The sequence below is a fragment of the Pelophylax lessonae genome (genome assembly GCF_965119305.1).
Source record: "Pelophylax lessonae genome assembly, chromosome: 1".
NCBI classification, from domain to species: Eukaryota; Metazoa; Chordata; class Amphibia; order Anura; family Ranidae; genus Pelophylax; species Pelophylax lessonae.
Window position 1 is genome coordinate 889174730 of NC_138768.1, and position 27497 is coordinate 889202226.

Genomic DNA, 27497 nt, shown 5'->3' on the forward strand with positions numbered 1-27497 from the left:
CCTACTATTCTGAGAAACATTGTTCTTCTGCTCTCATCCACTCAGATATGAGACATGGAGTGACTACCCTCACTACTATGTCACTATACATTGCCTTTTTTGAGCTTCCCAAAACGCACAGTCCTCCTCGTTAAAGAATTCTCTATGGAAATTGAGATATGTGCCTGATTACTATATGTACAGGTATGTATACATTTTCTTGTCCATATACTAGGTATATAAACAGGATATATATGCTTATACTATAACTACAGCATGGATCCCCACATATACTCACTACTGGCAGCCTCCATTGTTCCCCCTAAACCCCTCTAGTGTCTGAATGCAACTTAAGACCCAATGTTATATTGTGTTGATATTGCAAAAATAGAAGGACTTATCTGAGATGTGTAAGACGATTGTATGTAATTAAAAGGAGAGATAAATGATATGCAATTGTAATTATAACACACTGAAAATGAGGTAACACATATATGTAATCTATCTAAATATTGTTATTTCTCACACAGACAAAGAAATGATATGCTCCAGATGAAGCTTTTTTGTCTAAGAAAGCGAAACATGTCGAGCAAAGGTCATATATTACATGGTGAATGTTAACTTATACTTTCAGTCGACCCTGCTGACCGGCACCATACTGCTTGGGTGTCCGTCGGCGGTTCTTCTGATATCAAGCAACACGTTTCCAAGAATTATATGACTATTAATGATCTTGTACTTTGAACTGTATGTAAATTACTTTTATAAGTTCTATGCACTGAGATATTGTACAACATAGACCATTGTTGTGTGGTCTCACTGTGTCCTTAATACACAATTATCTGCCTGTATTTTTCTATGATTTTAAAATATTTAGTTTTTTGTTGAATAAAAGAAATCTTTTTTTAAAAAAAACTCTTGTGCCCGAAATCCCTGTTTCCCAATCCTTCCAAATGAATTAGTCAATTGAGGATAGGGGCACACCCTAAATTGAATACGTCATGGCCAAGATGGCTGCTATCTGTGGACACATGACTTGTAAAATAATACTTTTCAATTTATTATTGAATACACTTAATTAATGGCACAGGTCATGGTAAGGGCATGGCACAGGTGATGGTACAGGCATGGCACAGATGATGGTATAGGCATGGCACAGGTGATGGTACAGGCATGGCACAGGTCATGGTACAGGCATGGCACAGGTCATGGTACAGGAGATGGTATAAGCATGGCACAGGTCATGGTAAGGGCATGGCACAGGTGATGGTACAGGCATGTCACAGGTCAAGGTACAGGAGATGGTATAGGCATGGCACAGGTCATGGTACAGGAGATGGTATAAGCATGGCACAGGTCATGGTAAGGGCATGGCACAGGTCATGGCACAGATAATGGTACAGGCCATGGCACAGATAATGTTACAGGCCATGGCACAGGTGATGGTACAGGCATGGCACAGGTGATGGTACAGGCATGGCACAGGTCATGGTACAGGCATGGCACAGGTCATGGTACAGGCGATGGTATAGGCAAGGCACAGGTCATGGTAAGGGCATGGCACAGATGATGGTCTAGGCATGACACAGGTCATGGTAAGGGCATGGTACAGGCATGTCACAGGTCATGGTACAGGAGATGGTATAGGCATGGTACAGGATATGGTACAGGCATGGCACAGGTCATGGTACAGACATGGCACAGGTGATGGTACAGGCATGGCACAGATGATGGTACAGGAGATGGTATAGGCATGGCACAGGTCATAGTAAGGGCATGGCACAGATGATGGTATAGGCATGGCACAGGTCATGGTAAGGGCATGGTACAGGCATGGCACAGGTCATGGTACAGGAAATGGTATTGGCATGGCACAGGTCATGGTAAGGGCATGGCACAGATGATGGTACAGGCATGGTACAGGCATGTCACAGGTCATGGTACAGGAGATGGTATAGGCATGGCACAGGTCATGGTAAGGGCATGGCACAGGCATGGCACAGATGATGGTATAGGCATGTCACAGGTCATGGTAAGGGCATGGCACAGGTCATGGTACAGGAGATGGTATAGGCATTTCACAGGTGATGGTATAGGCATAACACAGTAGGTACCGGCATGGCACAGTATATACAGGCATGGCACAGTAGGTACAGGCATGGCACACCACTGCTACTTACGGTGCCCGGATTGTTACCCACTGCAGCGGCTTCAATCACTTACCCTGGGTAGCCATCAGAAATTTTGGGGCCCCTTACAAAGCTTTAGGCCAGGGCCCCCCCTGGGCTGACCACCAACATTCCCTAGGGCCCGCCCACTGGCTATCCCACTCTGAGTCTTTCAGTGCACCCACCTTCAGAGAGAGGAGGACATTGTGGAGAGGACACATTGCTTTATAAAAGCTCTGTCGCCTCAGGAGCTTTCATCGTTTCACACGCAGTCTCTGTCCCTCATATCTCCTCATAGCCTCTATCCCCTCAGCCTCCTCTCCCCTGACAGAACTTTTCCCTGCCATGTCTGAGTAGGGATGCCTCTCTCCCATTAGATATACTACAGGAGACGGTCAGAGACAGCGGGCATACTACAGGAGACGGTCAGAGACAGGGGGCATACTACAGGAGAAGGTCAGAGAGCGGGTCAACTACAGGAGACAGTCAGAGAGAGCGGGCATACTACAGGAGACGGTCAGAGAGCGGGTCAACTACAGGAGACAGTCAGAGAGAGCGGGCCAACTACAGGAGACGGTCAGAGAGAGCGGGCATACTACAGGAGAAAGTCAGACAGGGGGCATACTACAGGAAATGGTCAGACACTGTGGGCATACTACAGAGATGGTCAGAGACTGCGGGCATACTACAGAAGATGGTCAGAGACTGCGGGCATACTACATGAGATGGTCAGACAGAGACTACGGACATACTACATGAGACGGTCAGAGACTGCGGGCATACTACATGAGATGGTCAGAGACTACGGACATACTACATGAGACGGTCAGAGAATGCGGGCATACTACATGAGATGGTCAGAGACTACGGACATACTACATGAGACGGTCAGAGACTGCGGGCATACTACATGAGACGGTCAGAGACTGCAGACATACTACAGGAGACGGTCAGACACTGCGGGCATACTACAGGAGAAGGTCAGAGACTGCAGACATACTACAGAAGACGGTCAGAGACTGCAGGCATACTTCATGAGACGGTCAGACTGCGGGCATACTACAGAAGATGGTCAGAGACTGCGGGCATACTACATGAGATGGTCGGAGACTGCGGGCATACTACATGAGATGGTCAGAGACTGCGGGCATACTACAGAAGATGGTCAGAGACAGCGGGCATACTACAGGAGACGGTCAGTGACTGCAGACATACTACAGGAGTCGGTCAGAGACAGCGGCATACTACAGGAGACGGTCAGAGACTGCAGACATAGTACAGGAGACGGTCAGAGACTGCAGACATGACAGGAGATGGTCAGGGACTGGAGACATACTACAGGAGACGGTCAGAGACTGCAGACATACTACAGAAGACGGTCAGAGACAACGGGCATACTACAGGAGACGGTCAGAGACTGCAGACATAGTACAGGAGACGGTCAGAGACTGCAGACTTGGTACAGGAGACAGTCAGAGACTGCGGGCATACTACAGAAGATGGTCAGAGCCTGCGGGCATACTATAGAAGACGGTATAGAGACAGCGGGCATACTACAGGAGACGGTTTAGAGACTGCAGATATTGTACAGGAGATGGCGGACATGGTGCAAGAGATTATCAGAGACATAGGACAGGAGATTTTCAGACTGGTTTAGCAGACTTGCCCTGTATGCTCACTGTGTCCATCTTCTCAGTGTGGTGTGTCCTCTGTGCCAGTGCTGAGCCGGTGCCGTGTCACTGCCAGGCTGGTCACATCACAGAAGCAGGGAGGACCTGGGTGAGTTGTCACATCTGCACAGAGATCTGGGCCTGTACAGATCATAGGGGTGCAGTGTTTGCACACCCTGCACATTGCACTTATACAGAGCATAGAGAGGGACAGCCCCTCCATCTTCTTCTCTTCTTCCTGGCTGCAATACTGCCTGCATATGCTGCTCCATCCTCTGCCAGTCTGCCTGCAGCTGCTCTCTGTCCCGCTCTGACCTCCGGTGCAGTCTCCTCACGATGTCATCCTGTCGGGCTGGTGGGAGGAGACTGCACCAGAGGTCAGAGCGGGACAGAGAGCAGCTGCAGGCAGACTGGCAGAGGATGGAGCAGCATATCCAGGCAGTATTGCGGCCAAGAAGATCTACAGGCTACAGAGGGACTGGAGCTCCGGTTCTTCCTCTAATGCCGTGCTCGACCACGCCCCCTTCAGTCCTCCTTAACTATTTGTAAAAGGCGCCGAGCGGTGCCATGACATCACTGGCTCCGTGCTTGGCCCGCTCCTCCTCGGACACACAGTCGGCAATAGCAACCCTGTGCACGGGCCCCCTACAGCTGTATCGGCTGTACCCCCCTGATGGCGGCCCTGCACTTACCTGCTGTCCTGGGCAGTGGGCTGGCTCGACTCCTGTCACTCCACGCTCCGAAAGACGTTCACGGCGGCTGCTCCTCTCTTTGCTGATGGCGGCGGGAAGGTGACTGAGTCGGACGGTGCCTGCGTCAGTCACCGCCCCCAACGACGTCAGCCGCCCCCCCCCCCCCTATAGCCAGCAATACGTCCGGCGCCCCTAGTGGGCTTTTGAATGGTAATTTTTTTTTTCTCACTGTTGATCTGACTGCTCTAACGTTGTCGGCGACCCACTCAGATTCGGCTTGTGACCCACCAGTGGGTCGCGACCCACAGTTTGGGAAGTCCTGTTATATTATATAATATAGAATAGAATTATATTATTGATTAGATTATAATTCATGCGTTTGTGTTTCAAATTTATCACATCTGGGATGTCTACTAGAGTCTTGTTTTGGTCAGGTTTAAGTCAGTAATTACTAAGAATTGTAGGCCTATAATACATAACGCCAAATTTCCATGCAAAAAATTGTACCGCTTTTGGTACAGAATTCCTGACATAATCATACCGCCAGGGAGGTTAACCAGCGTCAAGCAGCATTTTTTCAGAGTCCCCGCCAGATTGTGCATAGTTCAGTTGCAGGAGTATCCCACTCATCCCTTCTCCCGTCCAAGTTCCTAAATAAATCTAAAAACCCAAAGATACTGGACTGGTTCTTGTCTCAGTGTTCACACTTGGAGAAACATGCTTAAATGTGCTGTTGTTGCTACTGGTGACCCAGGGTGACCCATATCCAGCACCGTGGCTGGGAATTGTGCTACACACGCAAAGGGAATCTGGCCCCTGGGCCACAGTTTGGAGATCACTGCTCTACATATCTCCATTTGCCCAGTTCCATCCCAGTCCCCAACAACACAACATCGTGTCATTGTGGGAAAATTCGGTCCGTTCTGTGGACAGTCCAGGTCACCTGGCACTGAAAACCAGGTTGTCCCTGACCTGTCCCTCTCCACCAATAAGAGAGAACATACCCAACCTTTATTATACGCTAGAGTTAGGATTAAAATTAAAATTTGGAATGTGATGCATCCTTCCATTATTTTCAACTCTTTTTCAAAATTCCAGGAGGCATTACGTTGAACATGAGTATATTTCTCAAACATTCGTTTATCCATTTCCCAGATCCAGTCTCCGAGGGTAGCAGGACTGGGTGAAACCCAATGTGAGGCTTACGGGCTACAGTGAGGGAAAAAAGTATTTGATCCCCTGCTGATTTTATACGTTTGCACACTGACAAAGAAATGATCAGTCTATAATTTTAATGGTCGGTTTATTTTAACAGTGAAAGACAGCATAACAACAAAAATATCCAGAAAAAAGCATTTTAAAAAAGTTATAAATTGATTTGAATTTTAATCAGTGAAATAAGTATTTGATCCCCTATCAATCAGAAAGATTTCTGGCTCCCAGGTGTTTTCTATACAGGTAATGAGCTGAGATTAGGAGCACTCTCTTAAAGGGAATGCTCCTAATCTCAGCGTGTTACCTGTATAAAAGACAGCTGTCCATAGAAGCAATCAGATTCCAATCTCTCCACCATGGCAAAAACCAAAGAAGTCCAAGGATGTCAGGGACAAGATTGTAGACATACACAAGGCTGGGATGGACTACAAGACCATCGCCAAGCAGCTTGGTGAGAGGATGACAACAGTTGGTGCGATTATTCACAAATAGAAGAAACACAAAATAACTGTCAATCTCCCTCGGTCTAGGGCTCCATGCAAGATCTCACCTCGTGGAGTTTTAATGATCATGAGAACGTGAGCAATCAGCCCAGAACTACACAGGAGAATATTGTCAATGATCTCAAGGCAGCTGGGACCATAGTCACCAAGAAAACAATTGGTAACACACTACGCCGTGAAGGACTGAAATCCTGCAGCATCCGCAAGGCCCCCCCCCTGCTCAAGAAAGCACATGTACAGGCCCCAGTCTCCAGATCCTAATCCCATAGAAAATATATGGAGGGAGCTGAAGGTTCAAGTTACCAAACGTCAGCCTCGAAACCTTATTGACTTGGATAGAATCTGCAAATAGGAGTGGGACAAAATCCCTGCGGAGATGTGTGCAAACCTGGTGGCCAACTACAAGAAACGTCTGAACTCTGGGATTGCCAACAGGGGTTTTGCTACCAAGTACCAAGTCATGTTTTCACTCGTTAAAATGCAAATCAATTTATAACTTTTTTAGAAATGCGTTTTTTTGGATATTTTTGTTCTTATTCTGTCTTTCACTGGTAAAATAAATCGACCATTAAAATTAAAGTCTGATCATTTTTTGTCAGTGGGCCAACGTACAAAGTCAGCTGGGGATCAAATACTTTTTTCCCTCACTGTAAAAAAAGTGATCTCGTAATAGCCACTACCTGGTCATGATCCATTGTGGAGAATCTACATAACCCAGAAGAAATTGAACGGGATTCAGAGTCAGCACAATATCATATACAGAATTTCGCTTATCTAACACTTCCTGCCAATACTTATATAATCAATGAGACTTTCTAAACGCTATGGACATCAAGGATGGATACTTGAATGTTCCTGTTTTTCTGGCACACCAGCAATTCTTCCCCTTTGCTGTGGGTCTTCAGCTTCTCTGGTTCATCTTCTCTTTTGCACTTTGAGTGTTCACCAATGGGAGGAATTGTGCCCCATTGTTGGTGTCAGTGGGAGGAATTGTGCCCCATTGTTGGTGTCAGTGGGAGGAATTGTGCCCCATTGTTGGTGCCAATGGGAGAAATTTTGCACCATCGTTGGTCCAATGGGAGGAATTCTGCCCCATCGTTGTTGTCAGTGGGAGGAATTCTGCCCCATCGTTGTTGTCAGTGGGAGGAATTGTGCCCCATCGTTGGTGACATTGGGAGGAATTCTGCCCCATCATTGGTTCCAATGGGAGAAATTGTGCCCCATCGTTGGTCCAATGGGAGAAATTGTGCCCCATAATTGGTGTCGTAGGAGTAATTGTGCCCCATCATTGATGTCAGTGAGAGGAATTGTGCCCCATTGTTGGTGTCAGTGGGAGGAAATGTGCACCCTTGGTTGGTGACATTAGGATGAATTCTGCCCATCATTGATGTCAGTGGGAGGAATTATGCCCCATTGTTGGTCTCAGTGGATGAAATAGTGCTCCAAGGGCCAGATAAAAGCAATCAAAGGGCTGCAGTTTGGAGACCACTGTTGACAGCTCAATTTGCCCAGTTCCACTACAGACCCCAAAAGCACAACATTGTGACATTGTGGGATAATTTAGTCCCTTCTTTGGACAGTCCAGGTCACCTGGCACTGAAAATCAGGTTGTCCCTGAACTGGAGGCTCAGGAAACCTACTCAGAAGTAGGGAGTAGTCACTTTGAGTGTTCACCCAGGTGCTGGCCCCAGGGCTAGCCTTGCTGTACTCTTAGAGCATTCCCATTGTGGGAAATCTGGAAGACCTCCATTCGCTCAGGTTCTGGCTGACAGCATAGCTAGAACTGTCCTGACATTGCCAAGGTTCAACTGGGTCCTGAACCTTCAGATCTCAGTACTGGAACCAACGCATGGCTTGGAATATCTGGGTCTCATCCAAAACACACCTCAGGCCAGGGTTTTTGTTCCCCAAGATAAATTTCAAACTCTTTTTTCCTAGGCTCGGACTCTTCAGTCCAAGGATCACCCAATTTTTTGCTTCTGCATGAGAGTTCTGGAGCTCATAGTAGTGTTCTTCTAGACCAGGGGGGGTCTCCAAAATTTCTAAACAAAAGAGCCAGTTTACTTCATAATTCATGGGGGGCTGGACTGTGGCCATTGGGAGTAGATAGGGTCCCGTCAGTGGAAAAAAAAAAACAATGCCCCATCTTTGGTTTCATTGGGAGGAATAGTGCCCCATCATTGGTGTAAGTGGGATTAATTGTGCCCCATTGTTTGTGTCAGTGGACCCCATTGTTGGTGTCCTCATATGTATATGTTGTGGTTTACCAGGGTTATGGCTGAAGCTATCATTGTATTGGTTTTTCCAGCTGGCGGCTGGCTTTCTCATGAAACCATTCCGAGTGGATCATGAGCTTTCCGAAGCAGTGGGAAGGGATGTTCCTCCCCCTCCTATCGCTTGCCGGTGTTTTTTGGGCTTACCGTTTTTGCCTGGAAAACAATCCGATGGTGCGGCTGGCTGCTCTCATAGACTATCAAAGAGTGGATATTCTTTCATCGCCTCTATGGCCTTGGAGGACCGGAGCGACGTCATGACGTCACTTCTGGTCCAGGCTGGAAGTAAATCTTTTTTTTATCTTTTGCTTTTAAAGTTAAAGAAGAGATTTGGGGTCTTTTTGACCTCAGATGTCTCCATAAAGAGGACCTGCCGTCCTTATTTCTATTACAAGGGATGTTTACATTCTTTGTAATAGTAATAAAAGTGATAAAAAATAAACAATTAAAAGGGACAGTGTAATAATAAAAAGTAAAAAATAGAAGAAAAAATTTGAAGAGACCCCATCCCTGCGCGGTGCTTGTACGCAGAAGTGAACGCATATGTTAGTCACACATGCATATGTAAACGGTAATCGCAGCACACATGTGAGGTTATCGCACCACACATGTGTAATACTAGCGCTAAAACTCCTCTGTAACTCCAAAAAGGTAACCTGTGAAGGCTTTTTAAGCATCGCCTATGGATATTTTTAAGTACCGTACTTTGTTGCAATGCTACGAGCGTGCGCAATTTTAACCACTTCCATACCTGGTCTATTCTGGCACTCCTCTCCTACATGTAAAAATCATAATTTATTGCTAGAAAATTACTTAGAACCTCCAAATATTATATAATTTTTTTTGCAACAGAGACCCTAGGGAATAAAATAGTGGTCGTTGCAACTTATTATGTCACACGGTATTTGCGCAGCCATTTTCAAACTCTTTTTTTTTTCAAAAACTGTTTCATCAATTAAAAAAAAAAGCCCAATTTTTTAATACGATGTAAAAGATGATGTTACGCCGAGGAAATAGATACCTAACATGTCACACTTTAACCACTTTACCACCGGAGGATTTTGCTGTCTTCCGTCCAGGCCACTTTTTGCGCCACTTTTAACTGACAATTGCGCGGTCGTGCGACGCCGTACCCAAACGAAATTTACGTCCTTTTTTTCCCACAAACAGAGCTTTCTTTTGGTGGTATTTGATCACCTGTGTGATTTTTACTTTTTGCGCTATAAACAAAAAAAGAGCGTTTATTTTGAAAAAATAACAATATTTTTCACATTTTTTTATATGAAATTTTTTTTAAATTTTTGGCCAATTTGTTTTATGCTACCTATGTTTAGTAAAAAAATCGCAATAAGCGTATTTTGATTGGTTTGCGCAAAAGTTATTGCGTTTACTAACTAAGGGAAAGATTTCTGTCATTTTTGGTGTTTTTTTTTAACGCGTAATGGCGGTGATCTGCGATTTTTTTTTTTTTGCGGGACTGCGACATTGCGGTGGACAGATCGGACCCTTGACTGACATTTTTGACACTTTTGGGGGTACCAGTGACATTTCTACAGTAATCAGTGCTATATACATGCACTGTTACTGTTAAAATGACACTGGCAGGGAAGGGGTTAATTTTATTGGAGAGGGAGGGGTTAATGTATGCCTGGTGCTTACTGACGTGTGGGGGGGGAGGTGACTGTGTGACAGAAGGACAGATCGGATGTCCAGCTATGCTGAACACTCCGATCTGTCAGTCCCTGTCACTATGGAGATCCGCCCGCTGTGTTTACACACAGCGGGCGGATCTCCAGACTCGATCCCCGACGATTTGGGCAGAGCAGCGGCAATCGCCGCTGCTCCTCCCCTGGCCCAACTCCCGCTGTGAATGAACACAGCGGGAGCGAGCCTCCGTCGCTGGACTACGTTGCTGGACGGGATCGCGGCACTTTGCCGCAGTAGCCTCCATGTGAGCGGGGCTAAAGTGGTTAAAATTGCGCCAAACTTCGGTACTTAAAAATCTCCATAGGTGACGCTTTAAACATTTTTATGGGTTACTAGTTCAGAGCTACAGAGGAGGTATTGGGCTAGAATTATTGTTCTAGCTCTAACGTTCGTGGCGATACCTCACATGTGTGGTTTGAACGCTGTTTACATATGTGGGTGTGACGTACATATGTGTTCACTGCTGCGTGCAAGTACACGGGGAGGGGGGCGCTTTATTTATTTATTTATTTTTTTAATTGTTTATTTTATTAAATTTTTTCTATTCATTTCCTTTTTTTACACTTTTCCTTTACATTTTTTTGATCACTTTTATTCCTAATAAAAGGAATGTAAACATCCCATGTAATAGGAATAGGGCATGACAGGTCCTCTTTATGGGGAGATCGGGGGTCTATTAGAGCTCCAAATCTCTCCTCTGGTCCCCCCTGCAGCCGATCAGACAGATTGGTGGCCAGGTAAACAAAGGGGCAGAACCGGAAGTGGGGAATACTCGCCGCTCCCGGTCTCCAGGGTTACAGAGCGAGGGGAATGATCTCAGGTCCTATCTCTGTGTACAGGGCAGCCATCACCGCCGGTCACATCGCTCCCGACCTCTGCGATGGGACTGGAGAGCCCGGGAGAGGCGGTGAGAAGGGGGTGGAACCTCCTTCCATCACCCGCAGAAGTGATTGAGTGGCTAATTATCCACTCAGATCACTTCTGCCTTGTTCAGAATCGCCGGCTGAACAAAATAATACCGGGATGATGCCTGTAGGTGCACCCACCACCCCGCTATTACCACTGAACCCCAAAGACGTATGGGTACGTCCATTTGGGGGAATGATTAAAGTCTATTTTTCCCCTAAAAAAATGCGTTTGCAAAACCGCTGTGCAAATACCGCGTGACATAACAAATTGCAATGACCGCCATTTTTTTCTCTTTGGTCTCTGTTAAAATAAAAAAAGATTGTATAATGTTTGGGGGTTCTAAGTAGTTTTCTAGCAAGAAATACTGATACTGTTGGGAAGAAGATGAAGGGAGAACACCCTGAAGGCCAGTCCTGAAAAGTTACCTGTTAGAGCAAATAACCAAAACATCACCGAGAGCACTCAACTGTTTTGCTGCGAGGAACAAATACGCCTACAATCACCGTACGTACGCTAAGTACAAAAATCCCAATATGGTAGGGTGACCAGACATCCCCGGTGTCCAGGGACAGACCCCGGAATGAGGACACTGTCCCCGGACCACGTGTGTCCCCGATTCTGTCCCCGGATTCAGGGGCGGTGTACCTATTGCTGACAGCCTAGCAGTACATTCAGCAGTGTGACCATCCATCCAGCACAGTGTCAGTGAGAGTGAGTGGAGCAGAGCTGTCAAATCGAAGCTCTGATGTGGGCTATGGGCGGGCTGAAATGTGGAGCTCCTCCTCCATTCCATCCACAGCCAGTCAGCAGTCAGTATAACACTCCTCCCCCCACCCCTCTCCAGCCCGCCACATTTGACTGGGATCAGGGCTGAATGAGGGCACCAGAAGGGAGATGCAAGAAGATATTACTACAATTAGAGCAAGCACTGTTACATGTAATGCTGGTCGGCTGCAGTGTCTTCCAGATATCTCGGTGTTCAGGCAGTGTGAGGTTATCAATCAGCCTCCTCTCCCCTCACTCCTTACCTTTTTTATCTCCCTAACTTGAGCTGCACATTGCCTGATACACTGATAAGAAGACCCTGCAGCAGCATTCTCCAAAACCAGGGACACATGGCCGTTACCCATTTCAGCTTCTGTTCAGCTATTTAGCCGGAGCTCTGTGTGCGCTGCATGGTTTTTTATGTTTTGTTGGAGGATTTACTGCTGGTTCAGGCTAGAAGCTTCAGAGACCCATTAACTGTTTACTGTCCTCCACTAATCTTCAGCAGTTAACTGTTTGTAAGACAATTTTTATTTTGGAAATTGGATGTGCTGCTGTCTTCTGTCACTTGGTTGTACTTTCAAGGGAGGATTACTGACTTGATCTTGCAGAGCCAGTTTAAATAGAGTGGATCAGCACTGCGATACTATACACTTTTACACCGGGTTCAGCTGTAATCTCAGTCTCTGACCATCTCTTGTATCATGTCTTCAGTCTCTGACCATCTCCTGTATCATGTCTGCAATCTCTGACCATCTCCTGTACCATGTCTACAATCTCTGACCATCTCCTGTACCATGTCTGCAGTCTCTGGCCATCTCCTGTACCATGTCTACAATCTCTGGCCATCTCCTGTACCATGTCTTCATTCTCTGACCATCTCCTGTACCATGTCTGTAGTCTCTGGCCATCTCCTGTACCATGTCTGCAATCTCTGGCCATCTCCTGTACCATGTGTTCATTCTATGACCATCTCCTGTATCATATCTGCAGTCTCTGACCGTCTCCTGCATCATGTCTGTAATCTCTGACCATCTCCTGTACCATGTCTTCAGTCTCCAACCATCTCCTGTATCATATCTGCAGTCCCGGACCATCTCCTGTACCATGTCTGCAGTCTCTGGCCCTCTCCTATATCATGTCTGCAGTCTCTGGCCATCTCCTGTACCATGTCTGCAGTCTCTGACCATCTCCTGTACCATGTCTGCAGTCTCTGGCCCTCTCCTATATCATATCTGCAGTCTCTGGCGATCTTCTGTACCATGTCTGCGGTCTCTGGCCATCTCCTGTATCATGTCTGCAGTCTCTGACCATCTCCTGTACCATGTCTTCAGTCTCTGACCATCTCCTGTATCATATCTGCAATCTCTGACCATCTCCTGTACCATGTCTGCAGTCTCTGACCATCTCTTGTACCATGTCTGCAGTCTCTGACCATCTCTTGTACCATATCTGCAGTCTCTGACCATCTCCTGTACCATGTCTGCAGTCTGACCATCTTCTGTACCATGTCTGCAGTCTGACCATCTTCTGTACCATGTCTGCAGTCTCCTGTAATAATGTGTCTGCAGTCTCTCACCATCTCCTGTAGTGTATCTCTGGTGGTGAGGTGATGTGAGGTGTATATGTTTTATATAGGCTGGGTGTGAGTGACCTTACACAGACCCACCCACACACAGAAAATAATATTCACACATATACTGACAAAACATACACACACAAAAATAATTACATGTATACTGTGATTACATACAGTAGAAAAAAGAATAGGTAATAGCCTTGCCCTCTGTATGTAGCATCCTCCTGAACCCTGCACGTAGCATCCTCCTGAACCCTGCATGTGGCATCTTCCTGAACCCTGCATGTGGCATCTTCCTGAACCCTGAACGTGGCATCTTCCTGAACCCTGCATGTGGCATCCTCCTGAACCTTGCACCTGGCATCCTCCTGCACCCTGCACGTGGCATCCTCCTGCATGTAGAATCCTCCCACACCCTGCACGTAGCACCAGCATACAGGGGGCACACTGACCACCAGCATACAGGGGGCACACTGACCACCAGCATACAGGGGGCACACTGACCACCAGCATACAGGGGGCACACTGACCACCAGCATACAGGGGGCACACTGACCACCAGCATACAGGGGGCACACTGACCACCAGCATACAGGGGGCACACTGACCACCAGCATACAGGGAGCACACTGACCACCAGCATACAGGGGACATAACAACAAATCAAATAAAACAACTACCATGCAAGTAAAAAAATCTGAAAAGCAATAAGAGAATCTTGTTATAGGTTCCCTCATCTAACGTGCAACAATAAACAACAAAAAATGCTGCACTGCCCTACACTTCATCTATAAAATTCTACAAATGGACTTATAATGGTAAAACCTATAAATGAATATCCTGTGCAAATCAACCAATGTATTACAATATAGTAGTGATGGTGTCACCCTCTCTACAAAAGGTAAGAAATATCTCAGAGCTGCAATATGCAAATAGTGGTGACCCTCCTCCCCCCCCATATATAATCACAATACATAGTAAAATTTATGTGCATATTTTACATTTTATTATTATATAGGGTGTTTCACCACTATTTGCACATTGCGACTCTGCCGTATTTCTTTTCTGTCTCATGGACGAAATGTGAGAAATAACATATATATCATACAATCATTCCATAAACACATCCCACATACATCGCATAGATCATTTCAAGGAAATATGCTTATAAAATAGTTTACCATTTGCCCAAAAAAACCAAATATGTCCCCGGATTTCATTTTAAAAATCTGGTCACCTTACAATATGGTCCACAAGGTGGTGACCTGACTTCTCTCAGATGGAACGCACAGACAGGAAGTGATGAGGTACAAACAGGAAGAGATGTAAAATACTGACAGGAAGTAATGTAAGATACTGACAGGAAGTGATGTAAGATACTGACAGGAAGTGATGTAGTTCCACAGAGGAAGTGATGTCAGATATAACTAGGAATTTCAGAAGCGAGTCGGGAGGAAGAAGAGAGAAGACGTAGCTGGAAGTGGCAGCAGAGGAGGTAATAAGATATTATTTTCTATATATAATCTTTAATTAAATAAAGAAAATGTTACATAGTTACATAGTTAGTGAGGTTGAAAAAAGACACAAGTCCATCCAGTTCAACCCATGATGCGTGTGTGTGTTTGCTTTTAACCGTACATTGTGTACCCCTGTATGTTGTGGTCTTTAAGGTGTCCATCTAATAGTTTTTTGAAACTATCTATGCTCCCCGCTGATACGACTGCTTGTGGAAGAGAATTCCACATCCTTACCGCTCTTACAGTGAAGAACCCCTTACGCACTTTAAGGTTAAACCGCCTTTCCTCAAGTTTTAGTGAGTGGCCACGTGTCTTATTGTATTCCCTTTCTCTGAATAGTTTGTTCCTTATGCTAGGGTCGCCAGTACAGTATTTGTACATTGATATCATATCCCCCCTCAATCGTCTCTTCTCCAGAGAGAATAGGTTCAGTGCTTGTAGTCTTTCCTCATAGCCGATGTCCTCCATTCCCCTAATTATTTTTGTTGCCCTCCTCTGGACTCTTCCAGCACATCCTTCCTGAGGACCGGTGCCCAGAACTGGACAGCATACTCCAGATGTGGCCGGACCAGAGTCTTGTAGAGCGGGAGAATAATCTCTTTATTTCTGGAGTGGATCCCCTTTTTTATACATCCCAGTATTCTGTTGGCTTTGCTTGCGGCGGCTTGGCATTGCATGCCACTGCCAAGCCTGTTGTCTACCAGTACCCCCAAGTCCTTTTCCATCCTAGACTCACCCAGAGGTTCACCCCCTAGTGAATAGCTTGCTTTCTGGTTTCTGGCACCCAAGTGCATTACTTTACATTTTTCTACATTAAACCTCATCTGCCATGTGGTTGCCCACCCCGTTATTTTGTTCAGGTCTGCTTGCAAGATTTCCACATCCTGCATAGAAGATATTGGCATGCCTAATTTAGTATCATCTGCAAATACTGAGATTGTACTAGATATCCCCTCCTCTAGATCATTTATGAATAAATTAAACAGGATTGGTCCCAGGACAGAACCCTGGGGGACCCCACTTTCCACACCCATGTTCTCCTTCTGTTTTTATGCCGGAGGAAAAGAAACAGAGGAACACAAAACACTGAGAATCAGATTGCAGTCCCCCGGTAAAATCACATAAGTAGGATGAGCAACAAAACTTCCTCCCGCTCTCCTGTAGCGCCCTCACCAGGCAGAGCCGAGGTACTCATAATCTATCTGGGGAGGAGGCAGAGCTTGGGGTGCCCCCGACACTCACCTCTGGAAATATTCAGCAGCTTTCCTTCCTCATCACTAATCAATACTAACATTAATCCCGTCCTCTGCCCCAACACCAACTGGGCCCCCACTACTCACCCCCATCTAACACCGCTGTCCCCCATTCCTCACCCCCCCATTTAACACCACTGTCCCCCGCTCCTCACCCCCATCTAATACCGCTGTCCCCCATCTAACACTGCTGTCCCCCATTCCTCACCCCCATCTATCACCCGTGTTCCCTACTTCTCATTCCTCATCCAACACTGTTGTTCCCTTCTCCTCACCCCCCTTCCCACACTGCTCACCTATATTCCACAACCCCCACTGACACTGTTGTCCCCCACTACCCAATGCTGCCACCTTTCTTTCTCTCGCGTCTCTCATGATATCGCTCTTATTTCTATTAAAAAAGCACAGACCTGATCGGAGAGGTGAGGAGGATTCTCAGAAGATTCTTAGAAGGACACAAGGATCTCTACAAGGACGTCATGATGGAGAATCAGCCGCTCCTCCTATCACCGGGTAAGAGGAGACTTTATTGTAAAAGAGAGAGCAGTACGGAGAAACAATATATTCAGTCAGTGTGTGTGTTTCCTACAGATGGATCAAGTAATGGGAACCCACCAGAGAGAATTCCCTGTCCTCTGTATTCCCGGGATTCCACACAGGAAGATCACACCATCCCCCACCATCATCAGGTAGGTGAAGATGGAAGTAGAGATTGTAAAAGTGATCTGACTGTATGAAAATATATTCCACTTTTAGGTATAAGGTTATTTGTGCTCACATTTTAAAGAAACCATTCCCTGCTATTTTGTTTGTTTAGAATGAAAATCTGATAGATATAAAAGATGAGGTTAAAGAGGAAGAAGAGACGTATGTGAGGGGTGATCAGCAGTTCAGGGAAGAGGTTGGGATGATGGACAAAGTTAAAGAGGAGGAATCTTCTCCAGACATCAGCACAGGTGAGTGATGGCCACCAAATACAAAAACTGTTTGGGTATATGGATTGATGTTTGAGGATCTGTAGATCCACTTCTACAAAGACGTCATGATGGAGAATCAGCCGCCCCTCACATCACCGGGTAAGAGGAGACTTTATTGTAAAGGAGAGAGCAGTACGGAGGCTCCACCTAGATCTCCCATCATCTGATAAACACATAGAAACAATGTATTCAGTCAGTGTGTGTGTTTCCTACAGATGGATCCAGTAATGAGAATCCACCAGAGAGATGTCCCCGTCCTCTGTATTCCCGGGATTCCACACAAGTTAACATTAAAGAAGAGATAAAAGAGGAGGATGATGAGGATTTTGTAATGGAGGAGGCTGAGTTTCCAAAAGGTCACAGAAAGCAGTACCAGGACACCATGGTGGAGTCATCCAGTTGCAGAAATCCACCAGAGAGAATTCCCCGTCCTCCGTATTCCCGGGATTCCACACAGGAAGATCACACCATCCCCCACCATCATCAGGTAGATGAGAATGTAGGAGAGTGATCCAAAGCCCGAAGAGATATCATTCTTCTATTATTATTATTTTTGTATATAATATTATTTCTGCCATTTTGTTGGTTTAGGATGAAGATCTGATAAATGTACAAATTGAGGTTATAAAGGAAAAGACGTATGTGAGGGGTGATCAGCATTTTACAGAGGAGGTTGGGATGATGGACGCAGTTAAAGAGGAAAAAACTTCTCCAGATATCAGCTCGGGTAATTATACAAGAATGGGTTAAAGCTTACTTAGTGATGTTTGATTGGGTGGTATCATTGATCTGGTTAGTTGTCATAGTTTGGTGTTGTGATTGCACCCAGAAAAACATCATACTGGATATCTATACTGGTATGGACTGGGTAATGTGTTAGGATCTATACTGGTATGGACCAGATAATATGTCAGGATCTATACTGGTATGGACTGGGTAATGTGTTAGGATCTATAGTGATATGGACTGGGTAATGTGTTAGGATCTATAGTGATATGGACTGGGAAATGTGTTAGAATCTATACTGGTATGGACCAGATAATATGTTAGGATCTATACTGGTATGGACTGGGTAATGTGTTAGGATCTATACTGGTATGGACTGGGTAATGTGTCAGGATCTATACTGGTATGGACCAGAAAATGTCAGGATCTATACTGGTATGGACTGGGTAATGTGTTAGGATTTATAGTGATATGGACTGGGAAATGTGTTAGGATCTATTCTGGTATGGACCAGATAATATGTTAGGATCTATACTGGTATGGACAGTGTAATGTGTTAGGATCTATACTGGTATGGACAGGGTAATGTGTTAGGATCTATAGTGATATGGACTGGGTAATCTGTTAGGATCTAAACTGGTATGGACTGGGTAATGTGTCAGTATCTATACTGGTATGGACCAGATAATATGTCAGGATCTATACTGGTATGGACAGGGTAATGTGTTAGGATCTATACTGGTATGGACTGGGTAATGTGTTAGGATCTATAGTGATATGGACTGGGAAATGTGTTAGGATCTATACTGGTATGGACCAGATAATATGTTAGGATCTATACTGGTAAGAACAGGGTAATGTGTTAGGATCTATACTGGTATGGACAGGGTAATGTGTTAGGATCTATAGTGATATGGTCTGGGTAATCTGTTAGGATCTATACTGGTATGGACTGGGTAATGTGTCAGTATCTATACTGGTATAAACCAGATAATATGTCAGGATCTATACTGGTATGGACAGGGTAATGTGTTAGGATCTATACTGGTATGGACTGGGTAGTGTGTTAGGATCTATAGTGATATGGACTTGGAAATGTGTTAGGATCTATACTGGTATGGACCAGATAATATGTAAGGATCTATACTGGTATGGACAGGGTAATGTGTTAGGATCTATACTTGTATGGATTGGGTAATGTGTTAGGATCTATACTGGTATGGACTGGGTAATGTGTTAGGATCTATACTGGTATGGACTGGGTAATGTGTTAGGAAGGAAAGGGTGCCACATCATTTGATGGAAATGAAAATGATCACCCTACAGAGGGCTGAACTCAAAGACACCCCGAAAATCAAAGTGAAAAAATGATGCAGCAGGGGAGTCCATTTTGGTGAAATGTCATTGCAGCAACTCAGAATGGTCCTCAGTGGTGTGTATGGCCCCCATGTCCTTGTATGCATGCCTGACAACACCGGGGCATGTGCCTAATGAAACGACGGATGGTGTCCTGGGGTATTTCCTCCCAGATCTGGACCAGGGCTTCACTGAGGTCCTGAACAGACTGAGGTGCAACCTGGCGGCATAGAATAAACTGAAACAGAATGTCCCAGAGTGGTTCTATTGGATTCAGGTCAGGCGAGCGTGGGGGCCATTCAGTGGTATCAATTCCTTCATCCTCCAGGAACTGGCTGCATACTCTCGCCACATAAGGCCGGGCATTGTTGTCCACCAGGAGGAACCCAGGACCCACTGCACCAGCATATAGTCTGACAATGGGTCCAAGGATTTCATCCCAATACCTAATGGCAGTCAGGGTGTCATTGTCTAGCTCAGGAATGGGCAAACTACGGCCCGTGGACCTTTTTATTCCAGTCCGTGGAGCGCGCAGTGTTCCCCGACCCCTGGGCCGCGGACCGGTACCGTGGATCAAACGGTACCGGGCCGCCCTGGGAACTTCGGCAGTGGCGGCCGGGGCGCACTGCTCTGTGCCCATCCTTTGTGTGACAATAGCAAATGAAAATTTGCTATTGTCACACGGATCCTCCTCCTGGCCAATCAGGAAGCGGGTCCTCCCGCTTCCTGATTGGCTGAAAGGCAATTCCCATGCCATTGGCCGAGGAGGAGGTGGGAGGACTGAGGACTCGAGGAGACATCGGGGGACTGAAAAGAAGCACTGCCTGAGGTAAGTGCACTGGTCTCGCGTGGGGGGGGGGGGGGCCTGGCATATCTGCATTGAAAGGGGGCCCTGGCATATCTGCATTGAAAGGGGGCCCTGGCATATCTGCATTGAAAGGGGGCCCCCTGACATATCTGCATTGAAAGGGGGCACGCTGGCATATCTGCATTGAAATTTAAATTGAGTTTATATTAATTCACACATACACACCGTCCATCTACTCTTGGTCCGTCCCCCGGGTCCAATATATGAACCCATTGCGGCCCTCGAGTCAAAAAGTTTGCCCATCCCTGGTCTAGCCTGTAGAGGTGTGTGCGTCCCTCCATGGATACGCCTCCCCAGACCATCACTGACCCACCACCCAACCGGTCATACTGAACGATGTTACAGCCAGCTCAGCGTTCACCACGGCTTCTCCAGACCCTTCCACGTCTGTCACATGTGCTCAGGGTGAACCTGCTCTCATCTGTGAAAAGCACAGGGTGCCAGTGGTGGAGCTGCCAATTCTGGTGTTCAATGACCAATGCCAATCGAGCTCCACAATGCCGGGCAGTGAGCACAGCGCCGACTAGAGGACGTTGGGCCCTCAGGCCACCCTCATGAAGTCTGTTTCTGATTGTTTGGTCAGAGACATTCACACCAGTGGCTGCTGGAGGTCATTTTGTAGGGCTCTGGCAGTCCTCATCCTGTTCCTCCTTGCACAAAGGAGCAGATACCGGTCCTGCTGATGGGTTAAGGACCTTCTACGGCCCTGTCCAGCTCCCCTAGAGTAACTGCCTGTCTCCTGGAATCTCCTCCCTACTCCTGAGACTGTGCTGGGAGACACAGCAAACCTTCTGGTAATGGGAGGTATTGATGTGCCATCCTGGAGGAGTTGGACTGCCTGTGCAACCTCTATAGGGTCCAGGTATGGCCTCATGCTACCAGTAGTGACACTGACCCCAGCCAAATGCAAAACTAGTGACAAACACTCAGAAAAGACGAGTAGGGAAAAATGTCAGTGGCCTCCACCTGTAAAACCATTCCTGTTTTGGAGGTCGTCTCATTGTTGCCCATCTAGTGCACCTGTTGGTAACAACCCCCTCTACTACTTCACTGACCAGATGAATATCCCAGGAGTTTCCCTGACTTGATGCTATACTGTGATTATAAAGTGTTGAGCAGTGTATATGAGTGTGGAAAACTCTTGGTAATTTTTCTTGTCTTCTGACAGACGGACTCTGTGGTGGGAATAGAAGGACATCGGAGGAAGATGTGACTACAGAAGATAATGACATGGCATCTTCTCCAGAAGTAAATCCCGTTCCTCATAATATACATGACAGACCTCACCATTGGAGGAGATCATTGGAATCTCCTGATACTTCACATAGTCCTCTAATATCTGACAGTGCAGACGGGTGCGGGAAACCATCTCATCTCAGGGAATCTTCTTTACACCATAAAGGGGTTCATACAGGAGAGAATTCATTGTCATGTTCAGAGTGCGGGAAATGTTTTAAACAGAAAAGAAGCCTTCTTAGCCATCAGAGAATACACACAGGAGAGCTTCCCTATTCATGTTCAAAGTGCGGGAAATGTTTTAATCGTAAAGGAAGCCTTCTTAGACATGAGAGAATACACACAAATGAGTTTACCTATTCATGTTCTGAGTGCGGGAAATGTTTTAATGAAAAAGGACACTTTTTTCAGCACCAGAGAATTCACACAGGGGAGCGTCCCTATTCATGTTCTGAGTGCGGGAAATGTTTCACTCAGAAAGGACACCTTCTTAACCATCAGAGAATACACACAGGTGAGTGTCCCTATTCATGTTCAACGTGCGGGAAATGTTTTAATTGTAAAGGAAGCCTTCTTAGACATGAGAGAATACACACAGGTGAGCTTCCCTATTCATGTTCTGAGTGCGGGAAATGTTTTATTGAAAAAGGACATTTTCTTCAGCACCAGAGAATTCATACAGGGGAGCGTCCCTATTCATGTTCAGAGTGCGGGAAATGTTTTAATGAAAAAGGATGCTTTCTTAAGCACCAGAGAATTCACACAGGGGAGCGTCCCTATTCATGTACAGAGTGCGGGAAATGTTTTAATCGTAAAGGAAGCCTTCTTAGACATGAGAGAATACACACAAATGAGCTTCCCTATTCATGTTCTGAGTGCGGGAAATGTTTTAATGAAAAAGGAAACTTTCTTCAGCACCAGAGAATTCACATAGGAGAGCGTCCCTTTTCATGTTCAGAGTGCGGGAAATGTTTTACTTGTAAAAGAAGCCTTCTTAGCCATCAGAGAACACACACAGGTGAGCGTCCCTATTCATGTTCAGAGTGCGGGAAAAGTTTTACTCGTAAAGGAAGCCTTCTTAGCCATCAGAGAACACACACAGGTGAGCTTCCTTATTCATGTTCAGAGTGCGGGAAATGTTTTACTCGTAAAGGAAGCCTTCTTAGCCATCAGAGAACACACACAGGTGAGCTTCCTTATTCATGTTCAGAGTGCGGGAAATGTTTTACTCGTAAAGGAAGCCTTCTTAGCCATCAGAGAATACACACAGATGAGCCTCCCTGTTAATGTTCAGAGTGCGGGAATTGTTTTGCGTACAAATGTTTACTTGTTAGACACCAGAAAGTTCATACAGGCGAGCGTCTCTAATCTTGTGCAGAGTGCGGGAAATGTTTAACTAAGAGCACCTACTTACACACAGATGACCACCCTTTTTAATGTTACAAGTGCGGGAAATGTTTTCCAAAGAAAAGTTTATTTCTTAGAAACCAGAAAGTTAATACGGACGAGCGTTCTATTTCATGTTCAGTGTGCGGGAAATGTTTCACTCCTTATGTACGTTTCAAACAGCAAAGAATTCACACTTATATTAGAGGCTCCGTTTTCATGTTCAGAGTGTGGGAAAGTTTAAAAATAAAGGAAAATATAATGAAAAATCAGAGTGCGCCCCCTGCTGGTACTACGGAAATGGACGCTGGATTGTAACGGGTGGAACTGTTTAGTCCATAAACAAATGTGAAACCACCACAGTCCACTCGGGGTTGGTTTACACCTGCATCGCCCTCTGACCCGCTGTGGGGTTGGCGGGAAATCATGACGATACATGAGCTTGATTTATTGAAGTAGCCGGCTTTTTATTGGTCCAACCAATGTATGATTATTAATACATTTGACACATTTGTTCTATTATAAAAGATTTAAGCTTTATTTTATTCATATCGTTTACTGTGTGGTAATCGCTTATTCTGATCTTGTCCAATAAAAACTCTTCGTACAATATTCTGTGCCGAGTCTTCTTTTTTACCAATGATTAGATGATCGGTGATTGGAATGTGATCAGTTCATAGAGAGTCATCCATTGGGGTTTTATTAGTGAGATGGAGAGTGGAGAAGGCACCACATTGACAGCCATTGGAGGCCCTTTCTAAAGCCCGAAACCTTTTGGCAACCTGTCTATGACATTAGTCTTCCAAACTCTATCTCACTGAGCTAAGGCCAGAAGAGTTCCAGGAGTTCTTCTCTGTCCACAGTTCCCAAACCAAAAGGAGACATCCACCACATCTTCAATCTTAAAGCCCCGTACACACGTACCGATCGTCGGCCGACAGAACGTCCTACAAATGTTCGCGACTGGTGTGTTTGTTGTTTGTCTGTTGAAAAGTGCTTAAAACTTGCCCAGGACATTTGTCTTCCGACAGAAAATGACGTCACTACGTTCCACGCACGTTCGCCGCTACAAAAGAGGAAGTGAGTGTTTGGCCGTGACCCTTCTGGGCATCTCGCGCTGATTTCGGTAGCATTTGTTTGGTTGACGACATTTCGCTATTTTCCGAGACATCGTTCGAGAATTTATTATGGCGACCGTGAATTCGTCCGTTGCTGTCGTTAGTGTTGGAGTTTTGGCTCTGAGACGACGTACGAGCAATAGGAAGAAGAAGCGGACCTCCTGGACGAAAAATTGGTTGCTTAACCGTGATCAATTTTCTCATATGTCCTTGCTGAGGGAGCTCCAGGAAAATAATCCTGATGACTTCAGGAATTATTTGAGGATGACGGATCCCATCTTTTACCGTCTTCTTGCCCTGGTGTCCCCCTATATTCTGAAGCAGGATACTTGTATGCGGCTTGCAATTACTCCTGAGCAAAGGTTAATTGCGACGTTGAGGTATCTTGCAACAGGGAGAAGCCTGCAGGATCTGAAGTTCACCACAGGCATCTCCCCCCAAGCTCTTGGAGTCATCATCCCTGAGACCTGCTCTGCCATCATCAAGGTCTTGCAGAAGGACTATATCAAGGTATGTTTGATTTTTTACATTACATTACATGTATTACTAGTTTCACCTGAATTATGATGTTTTTGGATGTACAGCAATTGACACAGGCCATTATTTGTAAACTACCCTCTGTCCGCATGCACATAGTAGTAAAGATGTAGATTATCTTTAACCATTTGTAAAATTACCCACTAACCACCCCACCATTCTCTCCTATGTGTCCCTAAACGCATTGCCTGTTAACAGTATTTTGAATTTGGGTCATTTTATTGCTTTCCCTCAAACAATTATTCCTTGGCCAATGTTTTAGTACCTAGTTAATGATTTATCTAAAATACATCAGTCCATCCATTCCCACCTATGATTCTGTATGTTTATGTAATGATGTTAAAACCTTCACTGACCACAAGCCCTAATTGATGTATAAATGCCCAGTTTTACTTACCCATCCCCCCACCCACATGCTAAATCTCAAAGTCAGCATATACCAAAGCTCAAGTTCAGAGGTCTTCAAACTATGGGCCACCAGTTGTTCACGAACTTCAATTTCCATCATGCCTAGTCATGTCTGTGAATGTCAGAGAATTACAAGGCCTCATGGGATGTGTAGTTCTGCAACAGCTGGATGGCCGTAGTTTGTAAATCTCAGCTCTAGCTGGTGAGTATAATGGGCCATACACACTAGAAGATTGTCAGAACAATTTATCCTTCCGATTTACCAAAACCAAATAATATGAGGTCCAACAAACACTTTCAAATCCTATGCAATCTGGTAGGCCCTTGCACTACATAGAAAAGGTAAATCTGCACGAAAAAGTCTTCAGAGAATCTTCTAGTGTGTATGGCCCTTTACAATATAAGAACAATAGGAGGTTGAAAATAAATGTATGTAGATGTTACATCCCCATATCCAAACCTTTGCCTTCCTGTTGTATATTTTTTTAGCAAGTTGCATAAGCATTTAACAGACAACTGTGTGTGTAATTAATAATGTGATGTGCTCAAGCACTAATTTTTTTTTTTTTATTTTTTCCCCACAGTTTCCTTCAAACGCAGAGCAATGGCTGGAGATTTCTGATCAATTTCTGGAGAAGTGGAATTTTCCCAATTGTGGGGGTGCTATTGATGGGAAGCACGTCCGCATTGTCCCCCCTCCGAATTCCGGCACATTTTATTATAATTATAAAGGTTTTTTTAGTATAGTCATGCTAGCCATAGTTAATGCAAACTATGAGTTTATTTTTTTGGATATTGGCAAAAATGGCCGCAATTCGGATGGGGGAGTTATTGATCAGACGGAGTTCGCTCGTCGTCTAAAGAACGGCACTCTGAACCTGCCATCCAGGGAGCAAACTGTTGAGGGTATGAGCTTTGTGTTTATCGCAGATGAGGCTTTTGCGCTTGGGGAGCATCTCATGAAGCCCTACCCTCAGAGGAACCTCACCCCAGACCAAAGGATTTACAACTACCGGTTGTCCAGAGCTCGCAGAGTTGTGGAGAATGCCTTCGGGATAATGGCCAACCGGTTCCGGATATTCCTGACGTCCATAAACCTGGCACTGTACAAAGTGGATAATGTGGTCTTGTGTTGCTGCATTTTGCACAACTTCCTACGCAGGAATGCACAAAATTATGTCTTGCAGCAACTGGATACTGACCCTGCTATGCCAGGTACAAGTGGAGAGGCCCAACCTTCTAACCAAGTGGAGTCCATGACGTCAATGGAAGTTGGACGGTCAGCATTGGCATCACACAGGGCCCGTCAGATCCGCCAGGAATATCTGGACTATTTCGTGGGGAGAGGAGCTGTGTCCTGGCAGCAATCACTGTCACACACCCATTAATCTTGTTAAAGATTGGACACACAAGATAAATGTCAGAGATATATTATTTTTCAACACATTAAACAAAAATTGCAATGATTCTGTATTGTGGATTATAATCATTTGGGCACATATGCCAAACACAATTATTTGGGTTAATCATGTGTTATATATGTGTGACTTTGGAAGGGTTAATACATTCATCAGTGTGTTTCTTGACTGTAGTCTCTCACCAGCTGATCCAAAGTGATGATGGCCATGTGTTATTTTTTAGCCAGTGGTGTAAATACAAGGGCCTTCTGCACCCCACAAAATGTACACAAACCCTGTCACATTGAGAACTAGGTCACACCCAAGGTTCATCTAATGTCACCTTACATTGGTGTTCATTGTCCAGAAGTTGCCCATACTATATATTTCATATAATACATTAGGGTATTAACAAAGTACCTACACCTGTTATGTTGTGTTCATTTATGACATCCTTCTCACTGCCCACCAATGTTAGGATATGTCAGTGTTATGTGAAACTTGATCATTGTTCATCTCAAAGTGTTATATATATAGGTAATGGAAAGTGAACTAGAGCAACGAACAAGCAATACACTATAGATTACACTGATCTCCCTACACTGATTGCTACTGGCAATATCAATGCCATATTGAATCCTAGGACTGCTAGTACCTTGAGTGTTGAGTCACACTTATGCGATGCGGGAAGTCTGCGACTTTGCAGCCTTCCAGCATTGCATAAGGGTGACCCGCCACTTACTTTTTCCACAGGATTGTATTCCACAAGTGTTAAGCACTGTGCGATCCAATCCAGATACATCAGAAATAAAGGGTCATGTGCGACTTGTATGCGTGTTCAGTGCGAATGTAGCCATACAAAGTGTATGTCTCAATTCACACTGCACATCTGATGGCATGTAATATCGTAGCGCACTGCTCCTTTATTACATGCGATCAGATGTTCATGCGAAAATCAGCTATACAGTTTGTATGGCTCAATTCGCACTGCACTCGCACAAAAGTCGCACATGATGCATTTATTCAGCCGCATCAGGATAGGATCGCACAATCGTTCAAACTTGTGTGATCCGATCCTGTGTGAAATGTCAGATCGCACTGTGATATGCGTTAAAACTGGGGGTATCTTTAACATTTCATTGACACCTCCAGCAACTCGCATATGGCAGTGACCAAAATGCTTTCATTAACATGTAAATATGGGAATAGGACAGCCATCATACATTTAGTGCTTCTTTACACAGCTTTAGACCTCGAC

The 27497-nt window shown here is 45.3% G+C and overlaps 2 protein-coding genes and 1 pseudogene across 3 annotated transcripts in view; all 3 read left to right on the forward strand.

The window, feature by feature from the left end:
* The window catches only part of LOC309550814, a 567902-nt pseudogene that overhangs the window by 282809 nt on the left and 257596 nt on the right, over positions 1-27497 (forward strand). The gene's annotated exons all lie outside the window — the stretch shown is intronic.
* Positions 1-27497, forward strand: part of LOC309548616 (uncharacterized protein) — a gene marked incomplete at both ends in the record, with an annotated part of 254414 nt that overhangs the window by 102033 nt on the left and 124884 nt on the right. The window lies entirely within an intron of this gene.
* LOC309548829 (uncharacterized protein) lies at positions 1350-22680 on the forward strand (the record flags this gene model as incomplete). The annotated part of the gene is made up of 3 exons (XM_082248766.1): positions 1350-1418; positions 21619-22411; positions 22496-22680. The coding sequence occupies 3 exons, from the start codon at positions 1350-1352 to the stop codon at positions 22678-22680; spliced, it is 1047 nt and encodes a 348-aa protein (XP_082104892.1).